Source organism: Tenrec ecaudatus, chromosome 7 (genome assembly GCF_050624435.1).
Source record: "Tenrec ecaudatus isolate mTenEca1 chromosome 7, mTenEca1.hap1, whole genome shotgun sequence".
NCBI lineage: Eukaryota > Metazoa > Chordata > Mammalia > Afrosoricida > Tenrecidae > Tenrec > Tenrec ecaudatus.
Genome location: NC_134536.1, coordinates 65949941 through 65974815, shown reverse-complemented (window position 1 = coordinate 65974815; position 24875 = coordinate 65949941). Strand labels below are relative to the sequence as shown.

Genomic DNA, 24875 nt, shown 5'->3' with positions numbered 1-24875 from the left:
GAAAGAGTAAGCACAATCGGTCTGTAGACTGGAGCCTCTGACCTTGACTTGCCCTGTCAGCGCAAAGGAACCTATGGGAGGCAGTCCTTGGAGGGATTGTGGGGAAATAAAGGTGCTCGCTCTCACGCCAGGGGAATCGTCTCTGACCATTGTGTGCATGCGCTCGGAGAGGCATGGTGTGCCCCAGAGAGGCTCACAGGCGAGTCCGGTGGAAGGAGAGCAGAGAGGGAGAGAATGGCAGCCGCCCTGTGTTCCAGCTTGTTCCAGGTGCAGCAGAAGCACAATGGCCCTTGCATACGTGGTGTCGTTGTTGTTACAAATCTCTGTGTGTTTGTTTCAGGATTACAGAGTGAGTCAAATTGACTTATTTACTGAACCAGAAGGGTTAGGACTTCAGAATTCCTACTTTGATGATACCGAAGAAATGCAGGGATTTGGGTTAATGCAGAAAACGCGTTCCATTAAAGTACATTGGGGCACGTAAGTATTTCAGATCCCATTTTCATGAAGCTTTGTGCGGGGTGGGAGTATAGCACGGGGCAGGGAAGATGAAGTATAGTTTCTCCAATTCATTGGCCTGTTCAGTAATTATTCACTGAGGGGTATGTTTTTAAAAAGGTGCACACGCTTCTGGGTCTTTGGGATCTGGGCTGCGATGGTTCCCTTCTCTTGTAAGTGATGACCCCCTGGGGTGGGGGCAGTGTGGAGAAAGCGGCACTTTGATGCAGGGCCTTCTTTGCCACTATGGACCTGGTTCCTGCAGGCTGAGCGAGCAGATTCTCCCTCCACGGTAATCCACAGGACACGGATAGCCCGTGTCCCGGAGCTCAGCTGGCTGGGGGCCAGCACACCTGCCCCTCCCTCTACGTTTTTCTCCCAGTGTTGTCCTCAGTCCTCCGATGTCTGTCGATGTCATTCCTTCCACCAACCACAGGAAACTGCAAGAGACTGTGAACACAGATGGGAATGAATGCCTGAGGTCGGGGAGGAATGAGGAGAGAAAGTGCAGACTGTCACACCACAGAGCAGCCATTTCTAAGCCAGGCGACCTCCCCAAGACCTATGAAAGGTGCCTTCCTTCCAGGCACGAGCTAGAGAATAACAAGGAAGGACCGTCCTGGTGCTTTGTCAGGCCTGTGCGTTCGGGCAGGATTTAGTGTAGTGTTAGCATATTGCTCAAGAGTCCCTTTTGATGTATGAAGTTACTTCCCGAGAACAGTGCAAGGGCTTCTGCTGTAGAACTGCAGGGACAAAGTCACACCACGTGGTATCCTGAAGGCCTTCACAAGGGAACTTGGGCGGCTCAGTGGTTGAAGTGCTCGACTGCTGGCTGAAAGGTGGGAGGTTCAAACCCACCAGCTGCTCCGTGGGAGGAAGATGTGGCAGTCTCCTTGCATAAGGAGTTACATAGCGCTTGGAAGCACTCGGCAGTTCTTCTCTGCCCCGGAGAGTTGTTCTCAGTCGGGATCAACCTAACAGGAGGGAGTTCGGTTGTGGTTTAGGCCTTGGCAGGCTGATGGAATTTCTGAAGGTGAATAATTAAAAACGTGGAATGAGGAAAACTTGTTGTTCCGTATGCGCTCTGGCGGTGTGGCGTAGAACAGATAAAGGACTTGAACAAATATGAGCCCACACCATGTCCGTGGGACGCATGCTTCCATTGGCCCATCTGCTCCCTCGCTCACTGAGCATGCTGCGCACCAGGTGCTTTGCTGAGCACTGTTTTTGCAGGAGCAAATTGCCAGGTCTTTCCTGCAAAGTGGTGGGTGGATTCAAACCGCGGACTCGGTTAGTGGTTCAGAGCCTTAACCACTGCCCCAGCGGAGCTTGTTCTTGTGTAGGAATAGACCGTGCAAGTGCGTATGCAAGGTGTCAGATGATGTACTGAAGTCATTCAGTGCTCCAAGAAACAGTGACAGAGGACCAGTGAGCCGTGCAGTTGTGGAGGGAGTGGCCGGGGTGCCGTGGAAACAGCTCTGAACCGAGTGAGGGAGGCAGCTGTGCAGCTCGCTTGGGGAGGAGAGAGGGCAGGTGCCCTTTGCAGGAAAAAGCAGCACAGGCAAAGCCCAGCTTGGTAAATTTGGGCAGCAGCCAGGAGGCTTAGGTGGCTGGAGGGGAGAGCGAGAGATAGGTGGGGAGGACCCAATCATGCCAGGTGTTTTAGATCTCAGAGGATTTTAGATTTAAATTTCAGCTGCATGGGAAATGATTGGAGGCTTTCGATTTGGTTTAATTTTTTTAATGTGATCATTAGAAAATGTTTTGTAAAGAGGCAGGCGTGGTAAAAGCAAACCAGGTAAGAGGCATTGCATAATCCAGGCAAGATAGGGTCATAGCTGAGGGGAGATGAGGAGTGGGCTGTTCGGGATCAGGATGATGGTGGGGGGGGGGGAGGTGAGAGGTAGACAAGTCCTGGGTAGTGGTGATAGTGGTCACGGTGGTGAGAGGTGATCAGAATCAGGATACATTTGCAGGTGGAACTGATGTGACCTGTGCACAAGTGGTACATAGAGTAGGAGGGGCTGAGATACCTAGGAGTGTTGGAGGAGCAGGCTGGGAGGGACTGTGAACTTCAGGCTTTCGGTCTGGGACAAGCTCATTCAAGTGCTCTTCAGGAGGCTGAGTAGATACGTGGTGCTGGGCTTGAGGGCAGAGGCAGGAGATCTAAATTTAGGAGTCATCAGCATCATCTCTGATGCTGGCTCACAGCGACCCTCCAGACAGGGAAGAAGTGCCCCTGTGGGGTTTGGAGACTAGTTAAACCTGTGCTGGGCGAGATGTCAAAGGGGGAGTATAGTTCAGAGAAGCCATCTGAGCCTTGGGCAATTTCACTTGTGGATTGGGAAGGAAAGGAGGCCTCTAGGCAAACTAAATGCCTTAGCCTCTTTTAACCTTTAATGTCTCATAGCAAAGGCATCAAACAGCTCCCCTCCCCCTTCTCTAGCACAGCTGTGTTAATTTGAGAAACAATACTTAGAAAAGACTCAAATAGGCATGTGCCAAACACCTTACTGTCCCAGTGTCATGACTCAGCCTTGCACCCTGCTGAGTCATGCTGAGCTGCACATAAGTGGCACTTCTTTGCAGTAAAGGTAACTTTTGCCCATGAGTGGCAGGGATGGCCCTGTCATCTCTGATTCGTTTTATAATAGACAAAAGTGTGGCAACAGACAGCTTTTCTTCCTCCCCCCACCCCCCGGGTGTTTGTGTCTGTGTCTGGGTGTTTGCTTCTAGTGCCGTTCGGATGCAGCAAGCTTCGGCCAGTGTCCGCTCTGTCAAGTCAAATTGGGGCTCCCTGAACTTGGCAGTGGACTTCTGAAGGTCGGCTGGAGTCGGATCTTGATGGTTGAGAGGATTCAGTCAGAGGACCTGCACCCCTTTGGCTCAGTCTTCGCTGTGGAGGGAGGGTCGTTTCAGATCACAGGGAGAGGTTTATTCCAGGGCCGGCCCCTCAAGATGCAGCTCTTCTACACACAGACCAAATAGGGTGCTGCCAGGCTCTCATGTGCAGAGTTCACTGTCGCGCTAAGCACATTCCCCTTTCACATGCTACAGAGTGTAATTTTTTTTTTTTGTGCGGCTGGCTAATCCCTACCGGAAGTGAGGACATGTTGTGTGTCCCCCAGTCTATTTCTGTTAGAAATAAGGAACTTTCTAACCTCAGGGACTAGAAGGTGTTGTGGCCAAACACCATCACTGACTCCCCGAGGCTTAGGTCGCGCTCAGGTTAGGGCTACCTGTCAGCCCAGCATGTGCTAGGATGCAGTGTTCACACCGGCAGGCCAGGTACTTTTTTGTAATAGCCAAATGTTCTTTCATCATTTGTGTTATGTGGTCTTTGATATAAGCAGGGGAATGTATGTGTATGTGTGAGTTGTGAAGTCTAATGGTAAACCGCCCATTTGCCCATCAGCCCACTTAACAACCAGTTCATTGCCAACACTGCGGTAGCAGCCTCTGCCGCCCGCCTGATCCCTTCCTCCTGCCTCAGCACGGCACCCCCACTGCCCCCAGGCTTGTGGTTTTCTCATTTCCTTATGTTGCAATTTCTTGCTAACGTCTGTATCCCGAAAATATTTTAACTTGCTTCTGAACTTTAAAAATTGCCAGCAGATTTCTCCTCCATGACTCCCTCGCTTTGCTATGCATTGTTTCTTTATTAATATAGGTTGATTAGTGAGTATGTTTGTATTCCATTCTATTTTTACCGCTATACATAGTTCACTGTGGGGTGTACTCCACTAAAGCCCCTTTTTATTATGGAAGTGTCAAATATACACAAGGTTGCAAAGAATAGTTCAGTGGTCCATATACCCTTCCCATTTAGGGTTTACACCTGTTAGCATCTTGCTATATATATTGTTATTTCTAAATGTGTCAGCATCGCCCAGATGAAGAAAGGGAACCTTTCTAGCACCTCCGCAGCTCCCTCCTGTCTCCTGATCCTCTCCCTCAGCTCCCTTAGCCAACTCCCAGCATCGTGGGCACATTCAGCAGGCTCATCCATGCGCCCCCCACACTCATTTTCTTTGCCTGTGTTCACAGATCTTCAGTAGGACTCTGGTTGGTACGTCCCTGTATAGTTGGGTTTAGAAGTTACGGATTTCTATAGGGGATCTTTAACAAAAAATATTACCCAGTGTGTGTCCTTGACTCAAAATGAGGAACACAAGAGAAGCTATCAGACCCATTTTGCTGCTAAAAGGTGCTTGCAGCCGTCCAGCACAGTGTCCTGGGAAACGTTAGAGGACAATGTGGACAATTCTAGCGAGACTAACAAAGCACTGGAGACAATAAGTCACTAATCACCCAGGGTCCTGTACTTGTTTACAAAGGGGCATGTTAACATCTCCTTACTGTGCAAGTCATTTCTCCACCCACCTCACCTTCCCAGAACCTCACAGGAACCAAGAAGTTTATAAGGAAACTTTGCACCGTCTCTAGAGACAGTTAGTTCTAAGAGGCATGCATGGCCAGTGGCTGTAGACTGGTGGCTTGCAGGTTGCTCTGATGCCGGGAGAAATGCTCTTGAAGTTGTCCAGGATTTCATCTTTCTTGGATCCACAATCTGTGCTCCTGAAAGCAGCAGTCCAGAAACCGGACCTACTGCAGTGACACAAACCTGCTGCACAAGCCCTCTTTTTAAGTCTTAAAGAGCAAAGAAACCATGAGACTAAGATATGCCTGATCCACGGCACAGTATTTTCCATTGCCTCACATATACAGAGAAGCTGGACAATGGGTAAGGAAAACTGATGCATTTGGATTCTGGTGTTGGTGAAGAAGAGTGAAAGTACCAGAGACTGCCGGAAGAGCAGACAAATATTTCTTGGAGGAAATAAAACTAGAAGGTTGCTTAGAAGCAAGGATGGGAGACTTGTCCCTTGCACTATGGTCACTTCATTGAGAGGTCAGCTTCAAAAGTAGGACATCATGATCAGCAAAAAACAGGAAGACTTTGACGATATGGACTGACAGCGTCCATAATAAGGGGGCAGTTGTGAGGATGGTGCAGGACCCGGCAGTGTTTGGTTCTGTTGTACATAGGGTCGCTGTGAGTCAGAACCAGCTCAGTGGCACCTAATAGCACATGGTTGTGGGGTGGGTTGGGAGGAGCTTTGTGGGACCTTTGACCGCAGCAGAAGTGGAAGCTAAAAAACCCAGACCTTAAAACTCAAAAAGCTTTGCAGCCTGGAAACAAGCGTCCTGACAGACCTGTAAAGTCCCAGAGCACACTACTGAACCTTAAGTAAGGCTGGAAGTGGTGGCCCTGACTCATTCTGAAAAGAAAGCACTCTGTCCGTGAGCTCGCTGTAATAGCCTTGCCACCCTCACGAGGAGCCTGCCCTGGTGTGTGCTTCCAGCTGGGTGTTATGGCGCTGTACTTTGCTTAGTCTGTCACGTAGGGACAGTCATATCCCCTCCCCACAACACTGGTGTATCCAGGTAAAATTCTGGGTGGCATTCTCCATGGGAACTGCCTAGATGCTGGCTCTGGTTCTTATTACTTTTAACACTGTGGCAGTGATTAGGTAGAACACCCTATTCCTTGGTTACAAATGAGGTGTTAACCTTTTGAAAGCAAAGCTTAAGATTTCCTCGTGAGGGCCACTCAGTACATACACTGTAATAAGATTAAAGCCATTGAAACTGGATACAATTCTATACTGGAACGGGGGCTCCCTGTGGCGTTGAGGAAGTACATTGACAACTTGGAAGAGATGCAAACTTCTCCACTTAGACTCCATGAACGACATATTAGACGAGTAGACAAAGCCAACAGAAAGGAAAAGTGGAAGGGCAGATGGTGGCTTATTCCTCTTTGTGTGCAATGTCCCTCTAGTACCAAGACTAACCGCACATCATGCCCACCCTCGTGCTGCCTGTGTGTCCCTGTGTAGGAGAGGGCCCGGGGACCAGAGGAGCAGACACTGAAGGGAGTGATGAGTTGTCTCCTTCTTTCCCTCCTGGATGCTGTTTAGATGGCTGATCTATGAAGAGCCGGGATTCCAAGGCATCCCTTTCATCCTGGAGCCTGGCGAATACCCCGACTTATCCTTCTGGGACACGGAAGAAGCCTACATCGGATCCATGCGGCCTCTGAAAATGGTAACCGCGAACCCACGCCTCGTAGGACTTTGGAGCAGCACAGCTGGCTGTTCAAAACCAAACCTGTATTAATGGGGCCGCTTGCTGGGGGGACACAACAGGAGTAGCTGGCTACTGATCCAATGGCAGATAAGCCACTGCCCTTTGCCTCCAAGGCAGGCGCGCAGCCTTTAGGAGGCAGATGTGTGCGCAAAGCTTCAGCCCACGTGGTTTAGTAAGCGACGCACAGAGAAAGGGGAGGCAGCCCATCACCACCTGCAGGCGCTGTGGCAGGGAAGGGAAAGAATGCGGAGGACAGCATCGTGCCGAATCCAGGGGGCCTTCGAAAGGAGCTGTCTATGGGGACACACTGCATGAGCAGGGGACGCAGTGAGTGCCAGGCGCCACCCCGTCTGCATCTGCTTCCAGCGTGCTAACTCAGTGGTTGGCTTTTCAGGGTTTGGCAGCCCTGAGCCTTAGTGCGCCCTTCCCAGGGCCGGCAGGGGAGGGGCGGGCGGGGCGGGGAGGGCCGGGCCTGCTCTGCATGCAGGAGGCAGGAAGGAAGCTGCTGCTCCCACAAACAGCTTGTAAAAGGGCACTGTTCCCTTGCTTTCAGAGCCGCTTGGAGGCAACTCAGGAAGGCGGCACGCTTTGTATTTCAGCTTGACCTAAATGTACTGGTGTTCATGCAACTTATGTTTAGATTTTTTCTCTCTAACATTAAATCCACTTTCAAACAACGAAGGTTTGTTAGCAGGGAGTGCATGTCAACCTCCTCGTGGGCTTTGAATGTGGTTTTACTGCTGAATCCATTACGTTTATGGCATTTGGGAAAGGCTGCTTCTAAAGGGGGAACTTAACCTGTGTGAGCGCTGGTTTGCTGACAGTACAGGCCTGCGCTCCGCTCTGTTACAACTATGGCTCCTGGGGGCAGGGGGTGGGGGGCGGTGTTGAGCAGCTTGTGTCTGTACCTGCTCTAATGCTGTTAACGATATATTGGGGGAAATAGCCTTCTGATTTTCCCACCGATAATTTTAACTCTTGACCTGTTTAATATTTCCACATAATCCTATTTTTATAGTTTATTTTAGTGAGTTTTTCTTGGGAGGGGGGCAGGGGGATAAACAAAGTTTTATAATAGAATCTTTTTAGGACAACTCTGTATGGTCTCATCCCTTGGAATGTTTCCAAGCTCCTCAGATAGTTTAAGCATTCCAAGAACCCTCTGGATCTTATTGTGGCCGTGGGTGAACTTTAACAGGTTCGTAGGCTGCAGGTTGCAAAATCAGATGCCTCCGGGGTCCCGGCAGAGCATGGATGAGTGAGGCTGACTGGGATCTGGAGTTTGTGCCTGCCCCCACAGCAGGGCCTGCTTGCCGGTCAGAAAGTGCCCTTCCTGAGGGGTTAGGTACAATGGTGGCAGATCTTTGATCTGTTTGTCAAGAGAAACCAGAAATATGGATTTTTATGAGAAATTTCCCGAGTTATAAAAGCAAAACAAAAAATGAAGTAGGTCAGAGAATGCAGAGACTCCCGGTTGGACTCCCCAGGCCTCCCATCAGCACTGTGGATCCGGTGAAAACGACCTCAGAGATCTGAGCAAACCCGCGTGTAATTTCCCTCTGAGGCTCAATGACTTACCGCCCCCAGCTGCTGTAGGTAAGATAGAATGGTGATTTGTCGATGGGAACTTACTTTCTTCCTATGCTTTTTTACTTTTCAGGGTGGCCGTAAAGTTGAATTCCCCACGGATCCAAAGGTAAAAGGAAAAGCAGCTGTTTTGTTTGATTCCCACTCCCACTCCCATTGTTAACTATGGAAAGCTCTCTTGAAGCACGGAGCAGGCCGCTGTCTTTAGAGACAGCCCCCAGAGCTGCCAGCCAGGCCGTCGTTACCGTGACCAGTATGCATCGCCATGGCCCAAAAGGCTCCGTGTGGGAATTGGTTCCTCTCTGTGGTTGTAGTTCCTGTAGGGTCTGTTGCTACCTGTCAGTTAGGCAGGACGTTTTTATTGGTTTCTTTTCTAGATAAACGTCCCCCCACTCCCCAGTGCCCTTTCTGCCATCCCTGCACTCTCCCCATCTGTGTCAGACTCTAGTTCATTTCCTGCTCAAGCCGCTTCAGGTCCCTCTGGCTACTTACTTTTGCCTAGACAAAATCCTAAATATCAGTTCTAGACATAGGACAAAAAAAATTATTTAGAAACTCGTTTTATGAACATTGGCTTTGGGCTCTACCACAGTAGCTTTTAAAGGAGCCAGATGTATTTATTTTCTCTAAGGTGTTGTTATTTAGTCAATTAGAAAAATAAGTTTACAACATTTTCATTTCGGTCCCCGAACTTGGTGGTTTTAAGTGGCTGAGGGACGTAGCCTCAGATGAACTGCGGGCGAGCCTCCTTTCTGTTGCAGGTGGTTGTCTATGAAAAGCCTGCCTTTGAGGGAAGATGTCTGGAACTGGAGACAGACATGGACAGCTTTCTCATGGAAGGAGGCGGAGCGGGAGGCGTGGCTGGAGATGATGGTTTGCCGTTTGCATCAGTGGGGTCGATGAAAGTGCTGAGAGGCATGTGAGTAGATGCACGTGGGTCACCAACCACTAGTGACAACAGCCAGGTCCTCCTCAGCACGTTGGGACCAGGCTGAAAGCGGCTGGTCTGGACCATCTAAGCAATGCCTGTCAACATTGTTCATTGGTAAATGGCCACCTGCTTTCTCATCAGCACGCCCAGTTCATCTATTTTATAAATCTTTGAACGCCTTTCCTTTAGAAGAGTATGCTGAGATTAATCTTGTTCAACGTAGACAAAAATGCGCACTATTTAATTACTGTTTGAAGTAAGTGCATCGACTTTGCTGGCTGAAGTTCTTTTCCATCACTTCTTTTTAAATGTGCACATACACGCACCCCTTTAGAGACTGCCAACTGTTTGTTATTGCTTTCTCGAACCTTCTTAGATTTTAGAGAGGAACCCCAGTGGTCCAAGTGTGTGACTTCACGTCTGACCTTTGGCATCTGCTAGTGGAACTGATGGATGCACAGGGAGAAGGCTCACCCTCTTCTCCCGTTGCAGTTGGGTCGCCTACGAGAAGCCTGGCTTCGCGGGCCATCAGTATCTGCTAGAAGAAGGAGAGTACCAGCACTGGAAGGAGTGGGGAGGTTACAATGGAGAACTTCAGTCTCTCCGGCCTATCTTCGGCGTAAGTTAAAGAACAGCTAGGGACTTGATACTGGAGGTCTTTGATCATGAGTATCTAACCTTGGATTACGTTTCTCTTTCGCCATAGGATTTTTCCAATGCCCACATGATAATGTACAGTGAAAAAAACTTCAGCTCCAAAGGTTCAAGTATCGATGTGTTAGGAATCGTTGCCAATTTAAAGGAGACTGGCTATGGAGTGAAGACGCACTCCGTCAACGTTCTGAGTGGCGTGTAAGTGATGTCACCTGCATTGGGTTTTAGCCACGGGTTTCATTTTGGTGTATGTTAACGCCGAGAAGCTAGCTAATAACACACATCCCAGCGGTGAAACGGGCACTTGGCACACACTGCCGCCATATTTCCTACAGTATCTTTCTCCTGTAGACTTTTTGGGTGTTATGACAGAAACGCATAGGACCACGGTCTTCTCTCTCTGTATGCAGAGGTCTCAGGAATTTCTTAGAATGGGAGTCAAATAATAATTGTAGTCTAATATTAGGAAATTGACTCTGGAAGCATTTACTTCTGTGAAGCAGAGAGTAGAAATTACAGACCCTTCGTTGTGTCCGCGTAGACCCTCTGCACAGACTGGCGGTGGTTTGTTGAGCAGTCGCGGGATGCTGCCTCGGGTAAACTCGGCAGAGCTGCGTGTCGCCATTGCACCCCCACCGCACTCACTCAGTCTGCATGCCGCGCAGTACAGTGGGGAGCTGCGCTGGACGCGGCGACCTCGCATCACGATTGGAGGAACGCTCCCGGGCAGCTTGAGCTATGCAGATGACAGAGTTCGCTTGTTGATGCGAAACAATTGTGAGGACAACCCAAGACTGCAGACTGAAATGTGGATTATACCTCAAAGGAAAGAGCAGAAATCCGCACAGCTAGACCAGTAAGCATCCTGATGGATGGAGAAAAGGCTGAAGTCAAGCATTTCATTTTACTTGGCTGCACAACCAACGCCCACGGAAGCAGGAGCCACGAAATCAAAGGACATGTTTATTGTACTGGGCATACCTGCTGCCGAAGTCCTCTCTAATGTAGTGAAGAGTGAAGATTTCATTTCGAGGACTAAGGTACCTAAGGACTTAAGCTGTGGTTTTTTTAATTGCCTCATGCATGTGAAAATTGGACACTGAATAAGGAAGATCAGAGAAGAGGTGCCCTTGAGTGACAATATTGATGAAGAATATTCACAGTGCCATGGACTTCCAGAAGAATTAACAATGTTGTCTTGCAAGAAGTGCCGCCAGGTGCTCCTGGCAAGACTTCCTCTCATGTACTTTGGACTTGTTATTCAGAGGAACTAGTTCCTGGAGAAGGATACCTCATGCTTGGGAAAGGAGAGGGTCAGCAAAAAACAAACAGGAAGACACCCCCCCCCCCCTCAATGGAGTAGATCTCTGCAGAGGCCACCTCAGACACAGGCTGGAGCCCGGCTGTGGCTGTGAGGCGGGTACAGGGCGGAGCAGTGCTTGGTTGTGTTGTACACTGGGCCCCTCGCGATCGGAAACCACGCGATGGCAACGAGCAGCAATAGCACAGGCGAGAGCAGTGCAACAGCTCACCAGACGTTCCCATGACGACGCTCACCTGGACTGTCCCCCGTTATTGTGACACCGAGATGGGTTCTGTCAGTGTCCCGGGATGAGCAGCAGGGTGCTGTACTGATGCTAACGCAAGTTCTGTTGTAGGATGCCTCCGTCTAGACGAGTCAACCTCATGGACTTGAGAATTAAAAATGGAACTTCTGGCCTTGTGTGACTGAAAAATCACAGAAAAGAGTTTTTGCTTCCAGCAGAATATATGCTGGGGGCATTGTCAATAGGATGCAGTTTCTTTTTCTCTCTCTCTCAATTGGACTTCCCTGACTATTGGCCTTACTCCTGGCAGGTCCTTTCCATCAGGTGTTTTTGTTTGTGTGGCATGTGGCCTTTGTTCTCCTAACTCCCTGGTTCCCATGAAAACAGTCCCAGGGTTGACTCTGCGTCTCTAGGCTGGCTTGAGGTGCACACACCTTGACGACTCACTGTAGCCAGGGAGATGCCCGTGCCTGCGTTCAGTACCATCCCTAGAACTGAGACAGGGGCGGCCCCATAGGAGCCATGTGGATAGGCCGAAGGTGGGTGCTTCCTCCAGATCATCCGAAGGTATGGGCATAGGGACAGGTGCAATAAAACTGCGGAGGTGTATTAGAAAGAGGGATAGTATTATTTCTTTGATCCAAGATGATGTCTGTTCTAATCTCAGATAAGGCTGAAATCACTGGACGTTGCTGCTATTGAAGAGTGTGATGATGCTAGGCTTTTGATGTCATGGGTAATGTAGGCTACTTGGTTCACTCTAGCGTCAGCCCTGTTGAACTTTATGAAGCCTCTCACTGTTGCCTTGACTGCCCGAGACATCGTCAGTCATTGCATGCTGTCACTGCGAGTCTGGTCCACCGAGTCCTGCCGAAGGCCCTTGTGTGTATCATGGTCTGGGCACATTGACATCTGTGACTTTACGTCTCCCAGTCCTAGTAGGAAATGCCCCTTCTTTGTCCTGTTGTGGACCCCCCCCACCCGATCTAACCCACAGCATCTTAGAATCAGCATTCACTGCCCACAAAAGTTAGGGTATGGCAGAGGTAGCTGAAATGCTGTCATGGTTCTGCATGACTGTGGACTGCCTTTAAAGTTAAACACGTAGGGAAAAAAACAACAGTGACTAACTCCGTCTGGTGAAACACTTGTACATTTTGAAACTCACCCTGTGTGTTGGCACCATTAGTCAGAGCCCAGTCATCCATCCTAGGAGAGGAAGCAACAGCATGCCCGGTGGTAGAATTCCCTCCGAGTCTCGGTAGATTATGCAGTTAGAAAAGGCAGTTACTGGGCTCTCGGCCCAAGTCGATCCCCTTCTCTGATTCCCACTGGAAATCGGGTCCCTTAAGAAAGCACTGCCTGGGTGTTTCTGTTCTGAGTCACTTCTAGTTGCACTTCCTGCCCCGGCTTCTGCCTGGGCACAACAGTAGCTGGTGCTGGTTGGGGGAGGGGAGAGGAAGTTGCAGGGTGCCGTGCACACGCACACATCACTTTCCTTTAAATTCTTTGTGCCCGGTGGTTGTGGCTTCTGTGTTTATCAGGGCCAGGTGCTTCTGCAGGTTTTATTCAGTTAGTCATTTGGCAAATATTTGTTGAGGTCTGGTATGTGCAAAGCATTATATGATGTCCTCCAAGAAAGGAGTTACAATATTTATAGAATGCATCAGTGTTACTACCAAAGAGATGGAGATGAAATGCTTTGGGAATCTCCAGGGAAAGATGAATGGCCAATCTGGGCCACGGATGAGTTTGTGGATGAGTTCTTGAAAGACGAGTGTAAATGTTCAAGATAGGAAGGAAGATGAACATATATCTCCAAATAATCATGTTTGCTTTCATGACTGTGTTCTTACTGGTCGGAGCCCTGGTAGTGGAGTGGTTATGTATTGGTTTGCTACCGGCAAGGCCAGCAGTTGGAAACCAACAGCAAGCTCTGCAGAGGAAAGAGGGGGTTTCCCCCCCAGTCCAGAGTGACAGTCTCAGAAATTTCACCAGGGCGGCTCTCCCTGCCCTTGAGGGATGCTATGGGTTGGTGTCATGACTCGATGGCAGTGAGTTTTTATTCTGGTTGGTGAGCAGTTTTGTTTGGAGCTATATTTCTTACTATGGAATTCCAATTCATAAGAGAGAAAACAAAAACAAACTGTTCGTAATTCTTGTCCTGTGGGGGTCTCACCCAGGAAGCTTACCATCACACAGCTAATGCCCTGGGTAGTGAACTTGTCATAAAGAGCTGCGCTGGGGCCCTGGCTCAACCACTAACCGGAGGATGACCATTTGAACCCACCCGCTGGTCCACGGGGGAAGTGTCACTGCTTTTCAGTCCCGGTGACAGCCTGGGGAGCCCTGCGCCCTGTCCTGTAGGGTCGCTGTGAGTCAGATCGACTCACCGGCAGTGGGTCTGCCTAAACGTGTTATCACCACTGACCCAGAGAACACCTTCCAGAAGATGCTCCCGGAGATTTGGGGAATAAACTTCCTTTTTTTGTTTTTTTAATTGGGAGCATCAAAAAGAGTAACTTGATACACAGCCCTACGTAGCATTTTCTAATTCTGTACTCTTGCTCAGTTACTTGACATTTTTCACAAACTTAAATCCAAACGCCAAACTCACTGCCATCGAGTCCACACTGACTCATTTACTGTCCTCCCAGCCCCCTGCGTTCCCGAGACTGTTTCCGGGAAGCGAAAGCCCAATTGTTTGAAATTCTTTTCACTGTTTTCCTCCACACGAGAGCCAGTTTGCACTGCATCCTTAGACATCTGAGCGCTTGCCCTACTCACCTGGGACCCGTTAATCGGTGAATACGGCCCACCCCGCCTCAGTCTTCTCCACAGAAAGGTGCTATTCCTGTGTGCGGAAGCCAGCTACGCAAGCTGCACGGGAAGCTTCTTAAGAGGCCCAAGTCTAAGTAGGTCATAGAGACAAGGGCAGCTCTGATCTGTCTGGTTTGTTCCCTCCACTTCTCCTCACCACGTTCGCACCTGCCTCCATCACAGATGGCTGGTCTAGGACCGTATCCTGGAAGGAAGACCACACTGGCTTAACACAGGGCGCTTCTGTGGATTAGGTCACTTGTGCCTTGTGTATTTACATACAAATTATATCGTTTTAGTTTGATTTCATTATAGTTTTACAGGGAAATACGATAGACTTGCTTCAAAACATTCCAAACTCACTGCCATTGAGTCCATTCTGACTCCTGTCGAGCAGCAGTTTTCAACCTGTGGGTCACGACCCATTTGGGGGTCGAACAACCCTTTAACGGGGTCACCCGATTCACAACACTAGCAAAATGGCAGTGATGAAGTAGCCACGAGAAGAATGTTCCGGTTGAGGGTCACCACACATGAGAGCCTGTATGAGGGTCAGGTGGAGGAGGTGGACAACCGCTGCGGGTCCAGGGCTTCTGAGGCTGCAGCTCTCAGGGGAAGCAAACCGCCTGGTCTTCCTCCCGCGGAGCACCCGTGGCTCCCAGTCACTGACCTCGTGGTGCAGGCAGCCCAGCTCATCAAGGCAAGCACTCTAGCACCTGCGAGTTAAAAAAAAAAAAAAATTGGATGAAGATTCTCCTGCGTTTGCTTGGTTGTTAACTCTCAGTCTCTGTCCTCACAGGGTTGGCACCTTCCTCTTAGACATGCTCATGTCCCCACTAACCTTAACTTCAAACAAACAAAAAGGCCTTTAAGCAGACTCTCTACTGTGTTACAGACCCGGAGCCAGCCAGGGACGCTTTGTGATGTGGCTTAGATTTTCTCCCCACAGGGGGGCCCTGTCGGCTTCTGGGTTGCTTTTGTTATATGTGCCCAAGGGGGCACCTGATCTCCTCTTAAATCCACAACTGGGAGGAGGGAAGCCATTAGCCACCAGCCTAATGGTGTTGGCTCCTGTGAGGCCCAGGTCAGGTTTGCCCCCACGGCCACGTTACTGAGGCATGGCCCTGCACCCAAGGAGGCACAGTCTACCCAAGGTGGGGAGGGGGCGGGCGGAGACCTGGCCTCCTTTATTTTTATATTCCTAGTGACCATCTCGTTCCTGGTACCTGGTCAACTCAGTGGTTGGCTGAATAAATGGGCTCAGAGTTAATTTTTCTGTATCTTTTGGCTTTCTAGCCTTTCAGATGGGGACATTGGTTCCTCTTTGGGCCAATAAATACAATAATAGACATGAAAGCATTTCATTAAAATAGTTCTATTGGCATAGAATTCCCGTATCAGAGAATTTCATCATTTGGTCATATTGAGAAGAGTTGGGCAGTCACCACCACAACCAGTCTCAGAACATTTTCTGCCCGTACTGATCGTTGTCAGCACCTAACTCCCCCCCCCCCAGCCTTCCCTGCCATGCCCCTAGGTAATTATTAATCCAGTGACTGTAATCATAGATTTATTGGACTTGATATAGAAGAAATTGTACAAAGCACAAACAGAGCAAACAAAGTAAGAACTAGAGAGAAAATCAATTGAAAAGAAAGCAAAAAAATTAAAAACGGAAATAGCTGTGTAATGGGCCAAAAGGCAGATCATATGATAGAGGGTCCCATTTTAACCTAACTCCATGTGCCGAAATGGACCTCACAGTGCTCTCTGCCAGCACGGCTCCTCTAACCCCTGGACTGCTCAGAAGCTTCATCCATGTGGGTCCTGCAAATGGATTGTGGGTTTCTACTGTCCTGCACAGCCTTTTGCAAATCAGGTGTTCAGAATTTAAGTTCTGATCTCATTCTCTCCTGTAGTTGGATTTTATTATTTGCAATCCTTGGATTGTATTTATAATTTGTAGGCTGGTGTGCTGCTTCTGTGTGGGCTTAGCTGACACTTTACTTACATGATTGCTTGTTAGAGGCCAAGCCTTTAGGCCCCTAGGTGCTATTCTTTCTGATAGCCAGGCACCATCCGGTTTCTTCAGCACACTTTGCTATAGCACCCATAGCTTCATAAGGGCAGGCATTGAGTACAGCTTTAGCCTGAGAACTAACTGTTCTTAAGTTGGGGCTAGAATTCAGTGCAAGCCAAATCCATTGATGTATCTGGTTTTCTCTCTCTCATAGCGACCAGGCCCCCACCCTCCTCACAGCTGCTCTGTGCTTGAGCCCATTGTTGCAGCCACTGTGTCCGTCTGTCTCCTGGAGGGCCTTCCTCTCCTTCCCTGCTGCTCGACTCCATAAAACGTAATGTCCTCCTCTGGGGATTAGTCTCCTGACAGCACATCCAAGTGCACGAGACAAAGTCTCACCATCCTTACCTCCGGGAAGCACCCTGGCTGCATTGCTCCTGAGACGTGCTGGCTTGTCCTTCCAGTAGTCCATCGTGTTTTCAGCCCCACGATTCACATGCACAGATTCTTATCAGTCTTACTTACTCAGTGTCCACCTTGCACATAGGCGGCATTCAGTCCTTGAACCAGCTGCACCTTCGCCCTCAAGCCAGCACCTTTGCTTTTCAATACTTTAAAGATGCCTCGTGGTTCACTTTAGAGACATCACTATCGTTTTATGATAGGGAACATCATAAACCATCCCTCTGGGGCTTGAGGCAATTCTACGTATAGTGTCAATTTAGCCAATGGGACAGAATTTAAAGCAGTGAGAAAAAGAAATTATACAAATTTCTTGCCTGCTTTTCAGACCACAATACGTGAATTGTTGGCATGTACAAATCAAACTCGCAAGTGGCAGAAGGACAGAACACCAGGGGGTGGTGACAGGGTAAAACTTTCAACAACACTCTCACAAAGGCTGAACCTTGCCTCCCAGACGGACACATGCCGCAAGAAAGCAGGAAGAGCATTAAAGTAGTAACTGTACGGTAGTTTTGAGGCAACCTTCACTGGGCAGCCTCCAGGCACGAGATCCAAACCAAAGCCCAGCGACCACCAATGCCATAACCTGGAGATGGCAGTCATCTATCTGATGTGAAAGCATTCTGAAAAGCACCATATTCTCGCCTCAGACCGCAGTAATGGTGTGATGTGTTTTAAAATCAGAAGAAATGGTAAGAAGTATGAATCAAGGAAAATCGGATATGCTCTCAGGAGAGACCAATTCCTAGAAAGAGACATGCTATTTGGTGAGGATGGGGCTGTCCGAAGAGGGGATGACTCCAGACAAGATGGACTGACACAGTGGCTGCAGCAATGGGCTCAAACAATCGTGAGGACGGTGCAGGACCAGCAGGGTTCGGTTCTGCTGAACGTTGGGTTGCCAGAAGTTGAAATTGACTTGCCAGCACCTACCAGCAACAATAGTAAAAGACATTTGATGGTGTGGCTCTTAACAAATTATGGATGACCTAGCAAAAAGTGGGCTAATCCAGAATACTTCATTGTGCTCATCTGGGACCTGGAACAAGAGGCAGTCATTGGAACAAAACGGGTAGGTAGGTTGCGTGGTCTAAACTCGGGAAAGATGCATGTCAGGGTGGTTTCCATTCACCACACTTAAATTCAGTTGGTGTGCTGAACACAATCCCAGAAGCCAGCCTGTGGTGAAGAATGTGGCCTCAAGGATTGCAGGAAGACTCATTGAGAATCTTCAATGTATAGATGATACAGCCTTGTTTGTCTGCAGCTTTAAGCATTGCTTACCCCTTGACATAAAACAGACATGCTCACAGCTGGACCAATCGGCAACACCAGGATAAACGTGAGAAATAGTGCAGTTGGCAGAGATTTCACTTTTCTTGGATCCACGGTCAGTGACCACGGAAGGAGCCGTCGAAAAGTCACACAGCATATTTCCGTGGACAAATCTGCAAAAGGCCTCAGGTATTTTTGAAAAGCAGTGGTGTCACTTTGAGGCCCGAGGCCCACCTTATCTAAACCCCGTTATAGTGGACATTCTTACATGGATGTGAAAGCTGGCCCACGGGGAGGAAGAGGGCTGCAGAATAGGTGCGTTCGAGCTATAGTTTTGAGAGAGAATATTGTTGGAAGAATGAGCAAATCTTCTGGGATGAAGTCCTGCCAGAATGTTTGGAACTGAGGCTGGCAAGACTGTCTCGGACTTAGGAGGCCCAGTCTCTGGAAAAGAGCACCCCACTTGGTAAAAGAGGGAAACCCTCGCTGAGACGGGTTGGCACAGCACTTGCAACAATGGAATGGAGAAAGCAGTGACTGAGGACGGCGGGACAGGGACTGTCTGCACAGGACGTCATCAGGAGTTCAACCGGACCTGTAGGGACTGTCCCTTCAAGCTCTGAGTGGCCATACCAGCAGTGAGGGAAGTATTATGGAGGAGCCCAGGTGGCGCAATGCGTAAAGCTCTTGACTGCCAACCTGAAGATGGGTGGTTCAAACCCACCAGCCATCGTGAGGGCAAAGGATGCGGCACTCAGTTCCAGCCTGGGTTTCCATCCTGTGGATCCTGTCAGACAGCTTTACTCTCCATTACAGGCACTTGCTGTGAGTTGGAATCAAGTCAGTGGCCGTGGGTTAAATGTGGAATATCTTTCTAACACTTCAGAACTGAGAGACTTTTTTGTATTTCAAAGACTTTGAATAGAAAATGGCATCATTAAACTGATTTCTGTGACTTTCACTCTGAATTTAAGTCACTTAAAAGATAAAACATTACAAAAGATTTGTTTTGGGGTTTTTTATTGTTACCCTTTTCACCTTTAATACATATTTGGGCCATTTCAGAACTTGTTTTAAATAAACTATCGTTACTTAGATTCACTTGTTTTTGGTAAGCTTTTCTTTGAATTATTTCCAGTGTGTTTATTGTGTTATAGTTTCTGGTAAGCGCATTCCACCAACATATTTTAATATTGATACCAAAAAGAATTGCTATTTGCATATTAACAGAACTTTTCTTAACAGAACTTTTACACGCTCTTCTCAAACACTGAAATTGTCCCTCTAGAATAGAATCAGAAACATAGGCTATTCAACATAGAAACATGTAGCTATTTTTTTATCAAATCAGACAAAACAGGAACCCCAAATGGTTCCTAAAAAGACATTGTTTTGATGACCATTTTCAGTAGTCATTGATGTAGAGATGCTCTTGAAATATCAATAGAGAACCAGACAAATTATTAAAGACTACCCATCAGCAAGATAAAGAAAAGCTTCTAGATGATCGTGTTTGCCCAAATGTGTAAGATACTCTTATATGTCAGACATATGAAGTATAAGCAGTCATGTTTTTATTTCGGTAGCTGGGTGGCGTATGAGAATCCTGATTTCACGGGAGAGCAGTATATACTGGATAAAGGCTTGTACACCTGCTTTGAGGACTGGGGCGGCAAAAACTGTAAGATCTCTTCTCTCCAGCCCATATGCTTGGTAAGCGAAAGTTCTGTAGGAGGGTAGTTAACTGAATTGCAGATGTCCTTCATGCGTGTTCCTGGTTATATGATAGTGATTACTGTGGATGTATTCTGAGTCTGTTTAATAGTAACTTGACGATTTGGAAGAAAAGACTTACTCAAAATTCTACTCATTTCCATTTCTCTTTCTTTTAAAAAAACAACTCTAGGATTCATTTGCTGGCCCAAGGAGACGAAATCAGGTAACTTAAAAAATTTTGTAATCACCAAAAATATCCCCACACACACAAAAAATAACTTTGCTATAATAAAGGGCCTTCCATTTAAAAAGTAATTTTAATTGTGAAATGTCAGATATTTGGAGCATTTGCTAATTTCACCTACTTTTATGCATGATAGCATAAATATATTTTTAAAATAAGGTTTAAATTTACTCTAAACTGAATCAATAGCATTCTGACCTATGTCTAAATATTGGTTATAGGATGCTACTTTTATGTAGGGCTGAGTTTTATATCATTCCAGTGAAGCTGTTCACATTCATGCACTGAAACTAGTACATTACACAGTAGCACACAGTCATTGTGTTTAATAGTGTAATCTTCGTATTTGTGGTGTCTGCATTAGACACGCGTTTTTATATGGTCTCCCTCTCCAGTCTTTTGAATGCTGACTCTCTATATCAACTGAAGTGTCACGGATTTTATTGGGGCTTTTTAATGGAAGTGTTCAGACAGCTCTAATTACAGAGGCACAAACCCTGCTGTCATCTCCTTTATTGGCAAATCTTTCTGCATCCAATAAAGATCCCAATAAGTCAGCAAGTATCGTCCATTGAAAGGGAGTGAAACTCTGTTAGGTTGTTTTCAGAGCATCGTTTATTGTTAATGATGAACAATTACTAGGGCCCACAGCAAAGCCTCACAGTGCTCACCTATTAGGACAACATGGTGGTGGAAGGGCAGGTGTGGTGAGCTTTCCACTGCTGGATGGTCCTTTGATGTCTCTGAATGATGCAGCCAACATGCTCCTGGCTCATCGTGAAGGTAGAAATAGAAAATTAAAGGCTTTTAAAAATTCACAACAGTTTACTGTGACGAGTTATTGCAAATGGGTCATGCTTGGGCCATCATTTTAAAGTGTGATAGGGGTCTCGGGTTCAGGAAAATAATTTTACATGTTTCTTTATTTTTTCAAAGATTCACTTGTTTTCAGAAGCACAATTTCAAGGTTGCAGACAGCAGTTCGAAGAAACGACAAATCAAATTGATGATTCATTTTCTGCAAAGTCGTGTAGAGTTTTAGGAGGCAGGTATGTGGCCAACAGAGAACATATTTGCTGAGGGAAAATTAAATTCGCACATCAGGAATTACAAGGGTGTTTCGAAAAGTTCCTGGGGAAAATTCCGTGTTCTTCTCATTCCATTCTTTTCCTATGAACTTTTGGAAGCACCTTGCTAATTAGCAACCCCTGCTAAAAATCAGCACATGGTACAGGATCCTATTTGTACCGAAGCATGTGGTGCAGCCTCTGAATGCCAAGGACAACGGAGCCCAGAGTGGGCTGGGAGCGTCGGATGTAATGGAATTCACATCAGGTTCTAGTTTTGTTTGCTACTAAGTAGCTGTCCCACTCCAATCCCATTACTCTCTGCACCTGTTCCGATCACAGATAATCTCTGTGGCACCTGCAAAGTAGCTGCTCTTCTAGGTAGATTGGAGTAGGACAGACATTCCGGGTAACAGGAACAAGACGGAAAGTGTGTGGCTGCAGGACATACATCCTGTGTGTTTGCTGATCAGTGAGCACGCCAGCCTCTCTGGTGGGGGGAGTCTGTCTTTGTTCTGGTTAGGGGTAAGCTATTGTAAGCAAGAAGGGTGGGATTGGCTTGTGAAGCCCCTTCTGAGCATTTAGATGGGGAACGGCAGTGAGCTCCCAGTGCGCACTGCAAACAGTGTGAAGTATGGTTTATGGGAGGTCTGGTGAACTGGAGAAGCCATTGGAACACAGTGTATTGAAGGAGGCTTTCATTTCAATGATAGCAGTAAAATACCACCTGGAATCATAGAGTTCTTCACTATCTAAATAACTCAATCCCTTTAGCATTGCTTCCAGATAGGAACCTAACTTTAAGAAAGCTTCACCCTTTATTAGCATGTACCTCCAGCCCAACTCAGGTCCGCTTTTTAACTTACTCTCTCAACTCCTCACCCTCGTGAGAGTGTAAACTGAGAGTAATGTTCTCTGCTCCATCCTCAGCCTGGAGAAGTCCCCACACACAATTGCTGTTAGCTGCCAGGGGCTGAATTCTTAGTCATGGCAGATTGCCAGGATCGATCCTCTGATACCTGCTGGGTGGGTTCAAGCCACTAACCCCGAGGTACCACGTGCACACACTTGCGCCACGTAAGGACACGGACTGGAGACTGAGGAGGCTGCCTGCTCCTGGAGACAGTGTTAGTCCTGGAAGCCCGCAGAGGCTGTTCTCCTGCCCTACAGAACCTCTCTGGGTTAGAACCGACTCAGTGCAGTGTGTTGTGAGTGCGCACACACACACACACAATCGTGAGTTGCCTGTCTTTGGAGGCACGCCTGGGTAGGTTCGAACCACCAATCTTTTGGTTAATAGCTGTGTGCTTACCTGTTGGCATCACCCAGGAGCTCCTTGAGGACAGTTTTCCTCAATATGTATCTGTTGGCTCAAAGCAAAACAAAAACGTCTAGAGAAGGATGACGAATTATCACAAATGCTGACTGACGTCTCTCAGTCACTCTAGTATTTTGACCTGGAGCCCTGTGCAGAGACATGGGAGTAAAAACAAAGGAAAGTTAGACCAAGTCTGAGAGGAACTCCGTATGCCTCGGTGACTGATCCACAGAGAGGACTCAGAGTTTAGAGCCACACGGGCTGGGAGAATGGTGACATCCATGCGTGGGGCCGGGAGAGCTAGAATGTGATGACATTAACACGTGGATAATTTCAAGGAAAAAGCCATTTCATTTCCCCAAAGCAAAGTCAATGAGTGACTTATTATAGGTGACGCATCTGTCGTGAGATGGAGTGCAATAAGTATAGCCAGACATTTCTGAAGAAAGAACCTGCTAGACATCACCACTGTGCTTTATAGTAGGCTCGCTCCCAATGTCAGTCTTCTTGAGTCAAAAACTCAAAACTGCCTGCATGATTTTTCCTGCTCTAGCTGGGTCGCCTATGATGGAGAGCACTTTTCTGGCAACCAGTACGTGCTGGAAGAAGGCCACTATCCTTGTCTCTCTGCAATGGGATGTCCGCCCGGATCCACTTTCAAGTCTCTTCGTTTTATAGACGCTGTGAGTATGCGCACCAGCAGGGCTGTGGCCACACTGAGGCACGTGTGGTTGGAACAAAGAAGCCAGCAGATGAGCTTTTTCAGGGCCCGAGTGGGAGGCAGTAGGCTTTCCAACCCAGCACTTGGCTTCTGTCTTAGATTTCTAGCATCTCAGTTGTTTGTAGTTGCGTGTTTCTCAGACTTTGGGTGTCGAGTGTGAATTGTCATGGTGCACAGCCAGAAGCCCCCTCCTGGGTGCTTGGTTTTCAGTCCCCGCTTCATGCTGAGCCCTGTCTCTGTGCCTCCTTCACAGGCACCCATCTGAATGTTTTGAGACACAGCGTGGATATTCATGTAAAATTGGTGTTTTAGAAAGATCTGTGTATAGGCTTTTTCCCCTTTAATCAAATGACATTTTATTCTTGGTGAATGTTTGCATAATTCAGAGCCTCCTTTGACAATTTCTGTACAAATTAATCAATGACAGTAGTTACAGTTCTCATGTTGTTGCACACAGGCTTTTAATTTAGAGAGCTAGTACGAGGCTGTAGTTCTTGTGTTATAAGACAGCTCAGTGCTCACATACAACAAAACTTCACAGCTGCCCATTTTTCTGTATGTCTCTGCAGTTTATTGAGTCCACTGGTTGCCTGTGTGCCATTACCATCTGTCAGTATACACCCATCGTGCGTGGCAGGCTCTTGGCTGTAGATTAAAGGGCACTGCGGGCACTCGGGAGCATGAATATTCCACTTCACGAGGGCCTGCCAATCCCACCACACCCGCTGGCAGGACAGAGGTTTCCCTTCTCCACCCCATTGCCACTACTGAATCGCGCAGGACTCGCTTAATTTTTGTTACTTGGGTAGGACAGGGAGAAAGTGCTGCTTCACCGTTGTGTCAGCTTGTGATTCTTTCACTATTAGTGAGAATGAAATCTCAAACACTTCTTAGCCCATTTCTGTTTGGTGAATTGCCAGCTTTCGCCCAATTCTCTACTCGGTTCTGTTTCTTGGTTGTTGTGGTTGATGTGCAGAGATTCCTTAGAGCTTTTTTACGTGCTATTACTCTCGTGGTCGAGATCTGCAGTCAAATGACTCTGCTAATTTAGTCCCTGTGTGCCAGCCCAGAATACAGTGCACCCTTCTGTTTTCCCTACACAGATCCTTAGTACTGACGGAGTCGGGGCAACTCACAATGGAGCCCACGGCACCGTCGCCTTGGGTACTAAAGCTGCGCGCGTGTGGGTTGTTTTGGAAGTTGGCTTTTGGCAGCCGATCTCATAAGAAGAGATGTGCGTGTTCCTCGCTTTCGAGGCAGGCAGGAAGAACACACTCATGGGTGGCCTTGATGCTGTCCCCTCCGGCCTGTTGGAATAAAGTGTTCATCTCTCCCGAGGCCCCAAAATAGCAGTGGACACTGGTGAGCCAGCAGTTTACAAGGAGCGAACTAGCTGAGGCTTTGAAATAACAGGACTAGTACTTCTAGGAGCTACCTGTAGAGCGTCTGTGTGAAAACAACAACAACACACCTCAGTTGAGAAGTTCTCAGACGCCTTCCCTCAGCCAGAACCTGGTATCTCTGTCCACAGCACCTCTTGCAAGGATGTCCTTTCAAGTTTTGATTATTAACCAGGGTCCTCAAACTTTTTCAACGGGGCCAGTTCACAGTCCCTCAGACCCGTTGGAGGGCTGGACTGTAGTTAAAAAAAAAAACAGCAAAAACTATGAGCAAATTTCTGTGCACATTGCACATATCATTTTGAAGTAAAAAAAAAAACCAAACGGGTCAAAAACACCCAGCGGGCTGGATAAATGCCCTCGGCGGGACTGCTGATTAAGAGGATATATCTTCACTGTGATCTAATACGTCAAATGCTTCCATTGGATTTTGATATTCCCCTTGACTGCTGAGAACAT

The 24875-nt window shown here is 47.8% G+C and overlaps 1 protein-coding gene across 1 annotated transcript in view; it reads left to right on the top strand.

Annotated features, from left to right (window-relative positions):
• The window catches only part of CRYBG1 (crystallin beta-gamma domain containing 1), a 281201-nt gene that overhangs the window by 245029 nt on the left and 11297 nt on the right, over positions 1 to 24875 (top strand). Inside the window, exons 8-17 of the mRNA XM_075554713.1 lie at positions 341 to 480; positions 6483 to 6609; positions 8312 to 8347; positions 9000 to 9157; positions 9662 to 9788; positions 9876 to 10021; positions 19537 to 19663; positions 19857 to 19889; positions 20847 to 20959; positions 22849 to 22978. Of these exons, the coding sequence (XP_075410828.1) occupies positions 341 to 480; positions 6483 to 6609; positions 8312 to 8347; positions 9000 to 9157; positions 9662 to 9788; positions 9876 to 10021; positions 19537 to 19663; positions 19857 to 19889; positions 20847 to 20959; positions 22849 to 22978 (1137 nt within the window). The remainder of the gene's footprint in view (positions 1 to 340; positions 481 to 6482; positions 6610 to 8311; positions 8348 to 8999; positions 9158 to 9661; positions 9789 to 9875; positions 10022 to 19536; positions 19664 to 19856; positions 19890 to 20846; positions 20960 to 22848; positions 22979 to 24875) is intronic.